Consider the following 10000-nt stretch of genomic DNA (forward strand, 5'->3'; position numbering starts at 1 on the left):
AGACTTGCCTGGACCGGTCGCGAATCCACGGAGCCTTTCAAATCCAGGAACGTCAGTGAAGCTTTTTACCATACTACACTACCGCAAGAATCTCTTGCGGTGGTGTAGTAGGTAAAAGCTTTACTTACGTTCCTAGATTTGAAAGGCTCCGTGGGTTCGCGCCCCGGTCCAGTCAAGTCTATTATCGAGAAAAAATTCCCTTCGGTTAAGCATATATGAAAATATATTAGTTCCGAGGTAGAGCGAATTAGATATTAAAGGATATTGTAGCTCCATATATATATATATATATATATATATATATATATATATATATATATATATATATATATATTATTATGTATATATATGCACATATATTTGTATATGGTACATACATATATATATATATATATATATATATATATATATATTATATATATATATATATATATATATATAATATATATATATATATATATATATATATATATATATATATATATATATATATATATATATATATATATATATATATATATATATATTTATATATATATATGTATATATGTATATATTATATACTGCTGACCAATACAATGCTGCTTGGGAAAACTCCGGAGAACTCAGAAAAATTTTCCAGCACCGCCTTGTATTGACTGTCCCTTTTATCCAAAATTTGTGGTGACTGTCCATTTTTTCCAGATATTGCAATGCTGACTGTCCTTTTTATCCAAATATTACTTTGCTGATTGTATCATATATGCAAGATTACTATGCTGTCTGTCCATTTTGTCCAGGTATGACTGTTCCGACTGTCCGTTTACATATATAAATGATATCTATTTCAACTGATGTTGAATAATGATATAATGGGCTCTTCGTGGAGTTGTATTTCTAGATTCTTAGGCTTGTGTTAGACGGGAAAACTGAAAGAAACAGGATTTAAAAAATAGGTCTATAGTGTTTAAATTCAAAAGACCTTGCATTCGCTTGCTATAAACCTTCAGACAAACCACAATTTGTTTTTGTTTTACATTTGTATTCTTTTTGTAATTTTACTTGTTTTTGTCTTGTCTAAGTCAGGAAGCCCAGCTGCTGCTTAGAGAGCCTTAAACTACAACGGATAGAATATACATGAAGCTAATCATGCAATTCTTAGTGAAATATTAATTCATGATATAATTTCTTTTGAATGATAGACAAAAAGTAAGCTACTTGCATATCATCATAAAACTTGCTTTCTTCATTATTCTGGCGTTCCTTCATTTTTCTGTTACAGGAAAGTATAAGTAACTTCAATGTAACAATCCAGGACGTGAACTGTGATCCAGATCATTACTTGACAATGAACTTCACTGAGAATCAGTTCCAGCTGAGAAATAGGGGTGACATTGTCCTTCTTGAGGATGCTGGTGACCTAGAGGAGCAGCGCATCAACAAGTATTGTCTCATTCATCAACTGGACAGTCAACAGTACCTGACATGGACGGTGAAGACTTGTGTACCCAAACCGTATGTCCCTAGATGCTGTTCTTTTGGATCCGCAATGAAAGATGGTGTATGTCAGTCTGTTAAGACTCCAAGAATACTCAAACCTCCTATAATTGTAAAACCTCATTCCGAAAAAGCCGTGGGTGGGTTAAATATAAATAACTACACCAATAATTTAATTTGCAAATCTGAGCCCATGCAAACAATTCCTCTTGGTAATAATGGTTCGCATTTGTTATTATTAGCCGATGGTTTGACTCTCATGTGGAAGCCTAGCGAACCTCGTCTTCAAGAAAAGGTTCATTTTTGTCCACACTATTGCATTGATGGCGTCGAACACAGTAATGGAACAGTGGAATACTTTGTAAGTTTTTGCTACATGACTAGGAAAGAGGCCCATTTGAAAGCTTGTGAAAAGGAGCCTTGTATTCGTAAATGCTGCAAAGAAGGGAACTCTTATGATACTGAGAAAAAAAAATGTGTTACAGATTCCAACTCCTCATTTAATCTTACGGATATAACTAGTTCATCATCATACAAAATTCTCTTTGGTGAACCACTTTGCGACTACTTCGCAGAGGAAGAAAAAGAAATAAAAATAAACAGCGATGGACAATTAATAATTTTTAATGAGGGACATTACCTTTCCACTGACTATTGCGTGGATATCATCTTCAATAAACCAAATCGGACACCAAGTGCCTTTGTGTGTGGCAATCGCCCTGTCACGTGGAAAACAACACGGATCATCATAATCCCGATTGCTAAACTAATTTCTTTGGTCTTTCTGTTTTTATCCATCGTGTGCCACCTGTTCGTCCCTAAACTTCTGGCTCGTGGTGGTGTACATCAGCTGTGTCATATACTATCTCTAACCATCGCTTACAGCACTGCCTTCACTTTGAATTTCTTTCATAAAGACATCGTCAATAATTTCAATCACTGCTTCGGTCTCGGTAAGGTTTCTGTTTTTCTTTTTTTCTTTTGTTCCTAAGTTTTATCCCATCTTGAATATTTTTTGGAATCTTGTCTTGTGAGATCCGTAATTAAACAATTTACTATATCATCCTACAAGATATTCGTACATAAATAAGTCATTATCAGAAAACATGCTACGTAGATCAAATAAATAATTCATGATCCATCACCGAAATGAGCATACAAAATAGGTAGCTGCTTTTACAGGCCAGACAAATAATGAAAAAAGTTTTTTTTTCTTTACAGCTATTGGTATTCAGTATGGGTTCCTAGCAACGTTCTTTTGGCTAAACGTCATGTGCTTCGAGGTCTGGAGGAAAATCAGGTAACGTATTTACAATCTTACCGGTGACCGTCTCCTTAAAGGCGCCATTTGTGGTGTTCATATCTTATTAAGACTATTAATTTATGATTGACTGAGTTAGGAAATTTAGACTCTTAGATCAAGTGCTAAACTCCCTATATTGCTTAAGAAAGCAAGGTTAATCAATTCCGAAAAAATAAAAGAAAACGTAATAGGAGTTAGAGGTGTAGGACAGCAATATTAAAGACAGGAAGCGCGAATGGAGCTAAACTAAAGGCTGAAACGTGTTATGTGCTGTGTCCGATGGGACCACGATATTGATATGACGAAGGTAGAGGAGACTAGGTAGTCCTGCTGTCGCGCCGAGTTTGGGACATATTTGTGCACGTGATATTGTGACATAATTCTACCCTACGCCAAAGTCGTTGCCATGGCAATGTGAGGAGTTCAAATAGCAATATCCCTCTCATATATTTAGAAATTATCAAAGAACCTAATAATGAAATATGTTAATTCTCATAATAGAGATATTATTATTAATATAAATATTACGTGCTTTTTTCGTAAACCGCCAAAATTTCCGGTAAGGAGAAGTCATCGTTCATTGACGTCTTAATGATATCGCTGTTGTGGTAGTGGACTTCAAAATGGTTTGTTGTAGTGCACTTGGGTGCAGTGAGAGGGGCAAGGGAATCACAAGCTCTTTTCGTTTCCAAAGGATCCCAGATACTGCAACATAATTATATATTTGTTAAAATTGATATAAAATATCAAAAGTGCCAAAAATGGCTAGTATTGTAGGAAATTTCCCCCCGACTGGGTAGGTTCTGTCCCTGGATGGGGTGTGATTATGATGATCTGGCCTGTAGGGCTACATTAGCAAACATTGAGATGAAGGCCAATCAAGATCAGGTCGGGTTTTACAATTTTATTACAAAATTAAACTGTGTAAATTTCACAAAATACATGAACTGAAAGGCGGAGTCACGCCAACGAACAACTTACAAAAGAAAATCAACTTTCAAACAATTGACCACGAGGTCCAAAATGCAAACAAGGAAAAGAATGGAAAGTTTATAAAACCCTGGAAAATCCCATGACATCAGTCTCTGAAAGTGTCACTGACAAAAGAGCCTTATTGGTGCAACATTCGCCTATTCGATTTCTTCAATATCGACATACACATAATCTGCAATATTTCATGTCGAAAATCGCATTCACCACTTAAATCTATGGAGGGATATTTATTAAAGCGCATTTCAAAGTGTAACAAAGGTCCTATGTTTGAATTGATAAACTGTCGCTCCTATACGTTTGTGTGACGTTACCGATTATGGTCGGTTACATACACATACAGTGACCTGCTCATTGGACTACCTGTTGTATTTCTTTATCGTAGATGGGACGCTGCCAACACCCCTTAGTAATACTTACCAAGCACCACGTGAGGTGCACTGACGGCACTATCCCTCTACAAGAATTAATATTACAGTTGCTCAAGCCCCTGTCTGTGGCAGAACTTGTGAATGGTATCTAAAACATGCAAACTTATAATGGTTTTAGGCAACGACTCACTTTTTTTCCATGATGTTCTGGTGAAGGTAACTTGAAATGTCACAGTAAATAAGCCTGTTGCTGTTAAGGTGAGTTTACACAAAGCTTCACTGCACACTGCATACGTCAGAATCATCACCAACTCCTCCCAAATTCTTGTTAGCCCCGCCTACTGGACTGCTCATCAAGACTCACGCCACACCACTAACTCACCCTAATAAACAGTCCAGTAGGTGGGGCTAACAAGAATGGGAGGAGTTGGTTATGAGTCATACGCATATAGCCAACGGTGAAGCCTACTGTAAACTCACCCTTAAACTTGCAAAAGCTTCTGAAATATTTGCAAGAACTTATAGAATTCGAAAATGTTTTGCTTACTTGGGGAGTAAGCCTACAAACTACTTTGTTGTTGTTGATTGATTGATTGTGAGTTATACGCTATGTTGCTTTGTTGGTAGGGTGGGGGTAGTAAAGAACAATGGGAGCCTAAGAAGGTCTGATAAAGGATAGGACAGTTATGATTTATTTATCACAATGAAAAAAAGTAAAAAAATAAATAACGTGAATGTTAAACAGTACAGAAAAATTATTTGTAATTAAATATAGCATATTTATTCTAATGGTCGTTGGTGAAAAAATGCTTTGTTTATCCGTACATTTTAGCACTTTTTGATTTACATTAGGTTAGGAATGTATTGTTCAAAACTTATGTGTGAGGGGAAAATCTTGCGCGTGTTCCTAGTAAGCTGGAGGTCTGATTTTATCCATCAAGGATCATAAGAATTCACTTTAGTATTTCATGAAAGCGGAAGGTTTTGTGGTATAATCACGCCCTGGATTTAAGAGTGAGAGGTCTGTAGTGCTTGGTAATAGTTAAATGCTTTCAAAATCCACTATACTCCGTGATATGCAAAATAAAGAAAACGTTGACATCCTCGTTTTACAGATTACATTCTGAAGAGCTCTCAGAATTTAAAAAATGACTTAATTTCAACGATTTTTAGAACTGTTATGGTGTCTGTCGGTCGTCAAAACCTTTTAGGCATTACCAGTAAAAAAATAGCATAAATTATTCGATCATCTAAACGTTGTTCCAGTGATTAAGGCCCTTTAAAAGTGCTTGGGTAGTTAGATTTTGATAACAATATTCGCTTGTGTTTTGGGCCTTACTGTCTTTGAATATCCATTTATTACTTTAATACGGTTAAGGGTGTGGTAATATAATCAATATGATTTCAGTGTTCGTGTCACGAATTCATTGAACACCAAGGATCCAAATACCCTGTTACATTCATTAATCCATACAGCCAAAATAATTTATATTTTTTAATGCAGGGTACGTAGTAAAGAGACGCAACTCCACAAATGGATTTAAGTAGTTAGTAACAAATTTACTAACAAATTATCCCGATCAATACCGATCCTTTATATACACTCATCAACTACTGTTAAATTTTCTTCAATCTTACATTGATTCAATTCTAAGTTTACCAGGAACCTTCATGTTTCAAAATGTATAAAGAAAATGATGCAAACATTAACGATCAACAATAATTAATTCATTTTTCTTGCATTATTAGGACATATCATGAATAACGGCGAAATTATAACACCCTTTTGAAATGTGATTACTGGAATTGATTGTTTGGTTTTTATGATTATAAAGTTGTGTTCAACAGTCTTAAATAATGAAGTTTAAACAAAATTGCAATGGTTTCTGTGGCTAATAATATATAAAAAATGCAAGACATTGCCATTTCCTTTTGACAACCTATATTTGCATAGTTTCTCCTTTATTTTAATTTATTTTATTTTATATTTTTTTCTTAGGAATCTTACGAAGTACCAGCAATCGAAGATGTACCCTGAAATTTTCTTCATGTTGTATGCCTGGGGAATACCTTTATGCATATGGTAAGTTTTTCTCCTCTTTTTCTTTGTACATGGGAAGTTTTTCTCCTCTTTTTCTTTGTACATGGTAAGTTTTTTTCTCCTCTTTTTCGTTTAGACGATGTAGTAACTCAGTCATTGACTCAAGTTCATCTACAAGTCTACGATTAAGAAACGTTTGTTTTAGCTAAATAAAGTTATCATAAAAAATAGTTTAATACAATCTAAAGAATATGTTAATTCCAGAACTATACGCGTATTCAACCATATACAAATTACTAAAGTAAGTCATTAATCGAGTTATTGCAACACTACCTATCATATTATTGTTTTCCAGACTAAAGATGGAATTTAACCGTAAGAGGATTTGTAAGTAGAAGAACTTTCTTTCTATATCACGTAGTATGTTTCATTCGAATGTTATTTTCCTTCCTTTATAAACCATATATCTTCACTCATTGATTTACAGTTCTTTTATCCAGGTAGGCCTTCGTCCCCAACCATTTATTCTACAAACTTCTGTAATTAGCCTTGTAGGGTCATTTCTCACTCTGATCTAATATTCTATTTTTGTGTTTGAAGCTTTATGTTTTCTATGTAATTACATTGTCATACCATGATTTCTACCCAAATACGTTACTGATCATAAGGAACTAATATATAATCTTACTTTTATTTGCAAATTAATGCTATTTCATTCCTAAATCTTATTCAGTATGCCTACTGCTTAATTTTAATCTTCTAGTCTTTCACTAAATTCCAGCTGAAGAGGTCCTGTATTGAATATATTTGTTCCTTAATATATGAAAGATTCAACTTCATTAATCCTTTCTCAATCCAGTGTTATTTCATTCTTTTGAGAATATTTTATCCTCCTTATCGATGTCCTTAGATTTACAGTGGTACTATTTCTTCAAATTTATGAAGCACGCTTTGTAGTACTTTGTAATACTTTGTAATACGTCATTTTCTATGACACGCGTAACAAACTCACACCTACTAATCGACGTACATAATCAAGAACTTTTGGAATGCGTCAATGACCTCAATTGTTCGCTGGTAAGCTTCCCGTATGTTTTTTCATTTCAGCATCTTCGAGGAATCCAGCGTATTGCATCTCTCTCTCTCTCTCTCTCTCTCTCTCTCTCTCTCTCTCTCTAATAATATATATATAATATATATATAATATATAATAGTATTATATATATATTTACGTATATATATATATAATATATATATATACATATATATAACGTAATATAAATATATCTATATATTATATATATATATATAATATATATATTATAATATATATATATATATACGTATTACATATGGTAATATATATAATAAATAATATATATATATATATATATAATATATATATATATATATATATATATATAATATATATATATATATATATATATATATATATATATATATACATACATATATATATGATATGATCTTATCATATAGTATCATATATATAACATATATATATATATATATATATATATATATATATAATATATATATAATATATATATAGTATATATATATATATATATATATATATATATATATAATCTAAAAGAAAAGTAATTGAAAATAATCTAAAAAAATGTAATTATAGTGACCTGCTAGGCTTTGTTGATTATTCTTGGAAGGAATAAAATGATAAACACGACTTTCTTTTTTTTCAGTGCAGTGACAATAATGATGCAGTTTATAGAACCTCATCAGGTCAGGGGGGAGATCAGGCCATATATAGCCATAAGTAAATGTTGGTTTGATGGTAAGTCTAAACTTCTCATCGAAAATGAGGAATAAACTTTTAAACATTTAATCAACATAGGTAATTTTATGTAGTTCGCGATATAAATTCTGTACAATTAATAGTCGTTTCCGCATTGTTTTGAAACGATACCTATGAATTTACAAGAGTACTAGGATACCTGAAATTTATTGTATTCCTGATGTATATGTTATGGGGAAGTAGCGTTAGCTGTGATTACGTGAATTTACTGATATATTTAGTTAATGTGCATAATTACTGTTTTAGCCGGAGCTTTATGTAATCTCACGATTCCTTGAAAAATTTATGAAATCAATTAATTCTTAGGGCTGTTTTACACTCATTTATTGATATCAACCAGTGCAACAGTGAACTAATTATGATTGATGAACCCGGATGCAAGTTGCGAACTAGGGTGGGGAAGGGGGTAGGGGCGGCGGAACAGTGTAGGATAACAAAAATGACTCTGGAGCTATTCCAAATGAAAAGCCAACACAAATGTCTTATTCCTACAGTACAGTAGTACGATATCATAGATTACATTAAGTCTTTATCCTTTAATGTCCGCAAAGATAGCAGGAAATGACTTCTATATACTGTCCAGATAAGATTTCCTCCTGTGTGGCAATGTTTGGAAACTAGTTAAAAAGCGCTGTAGTCTCATCAAACACACACTGGTTAAAGATACACTCAGTGCCATTAAATGAGCACATGTTTCAACTGGCGATGGTGGAAAAGACTAAGCGTTACAAGAAATCCAGAAAAAGTATGTTAATTTTCCAGCAGCTGCCCTCAAGCTTTCCAAATCCCTGGACAAAGAACGCCAAAAGAAGGAAAGTTTCTCGTGACTAAAGGCGTGGCTACTTATCCCATACTCAGCAAGGACCTACGTAACTTCGAGAGGTCAAGTTTAACATAATTGCTACACAGGCAATGGACTGGGAAAACTTGAAACAGATCGTGATATATCAGGAGCGTTGCCAGATTTTGTGTACTCCAGCCACTGTCAGCTAAGAGCGTCATAAGTTGCAATGTAACTAGGAAATGTTCCTCATTTTTGATGCCCATATATAACTCAGAAACAGTGGATCGGCGTTTACATCATATAAATCACTGAAATGTAAGGCGTTCGACCTGTGGAACATGCTCAAGATGAGCTGAAGGACTGCCATACCTACTCAACTAGGTGCTGTCAAGATATTCTTGGAATTATCACTGCAACAGATCTGAAAACTGATTTATGTCAAGGCAGGTATTTTATGTGGTCAGTATTGATGACATCAATCCAGTTTGCACCGTTAGTGACTTCTAACAGAGCCTAGACAGATTTGGGGGGAAAGGTGATTATACATCCGTTTCAAAATTAAGTTCGATTTCACTCAATTTGACGGCATTCACTTTACAAATATATTTGTTTAAATTAGCTCTACTCCAGTTTCAATTGGGTCAATATTTCTGAATAAAGGAATAGACTGTCAATACCTTTTATTCTGTAAAAACTAATATTGTAAGTAAATACGCGAATTCCATGGGCTTTCAAAGTAAGGATTTCATGAATGAAATAAATATGAGATTTCTACCAACAAAAATTTTGTATATAATTAAGAATAATACGTCTAACATTACAGTAATTATCTATGTGTATAGCAAAAAGAACATCTTGTGAAAAAAGGTTCCCTCCCCTTCCCTCCTCCAAAAAGAGCAAATAGTCCAAATGGGTTCCTTACTTGAAGTACAAAAGCAATAGTAATTTCAAAAGCTACAAAACTGGCATATAGATAAAATATTTTAATAATAACTGTGGTGTATGATGATGAGATATTGTTCGTGTTGTTAATATGTTACAACCAAAAGAGAGCTGGCGGTTTTTAGGAGGGAAAAATTCTTTTAGTTCATTGTTCTGATGAACACGGACAGCAATTTTGATAATATTGTAGATATACAACACGGTAATGTAATGACTTTTTGCGGTGTGTCATTCATTCATGGATCTTGATATG

At 33.5% G+C, this 10000-nt stretch overlaps 1 protein-coding gene across 1 annotated transcript in view; it reads left to right on the forward strand.

Annotated features, from left to right (window-relative positions):
* LOC135215521 (uncharacterized) overlaps positions 1–10000 on the forward strand; it is a 12822-nt gene that overhangs the window by 965 nt on the left and 1857 nt on the right. The window contains exons 2-5 of the mRNA XM_064250342.1: positions 1262–2429; positions 2698–2776; positions 6140–6223; positions 7909–8000. Coding sequence (XP_064106412.1) covers positions 1262–2429; positions 2698–2776; positions 6140–6223; positions 7909–8000 — 1423 coding nt within the window. The remainder of the gene's footprint in view (positions 1–1261; positions 2430–2697; positions 2777–6139; positions 6224–7908; positions 8001–10000) is intronic.

The sequence above is a fragment of the Macrobrachium nipponense genome, chromosome 5 (assembly GCF_015104395.2).
Source record: "Macrobrachium nipponense isolate FS-2020 chromosome 5, ASM1510439v2, whole genome shotgun sequence".
Classification (NCBI taxonomy): Eukaryota; Metazoa; Arthropoda; class Malacostraca; order Decapoda; family Palaemonidae; genus Macrobrachium; species Macrobrachium nipponense.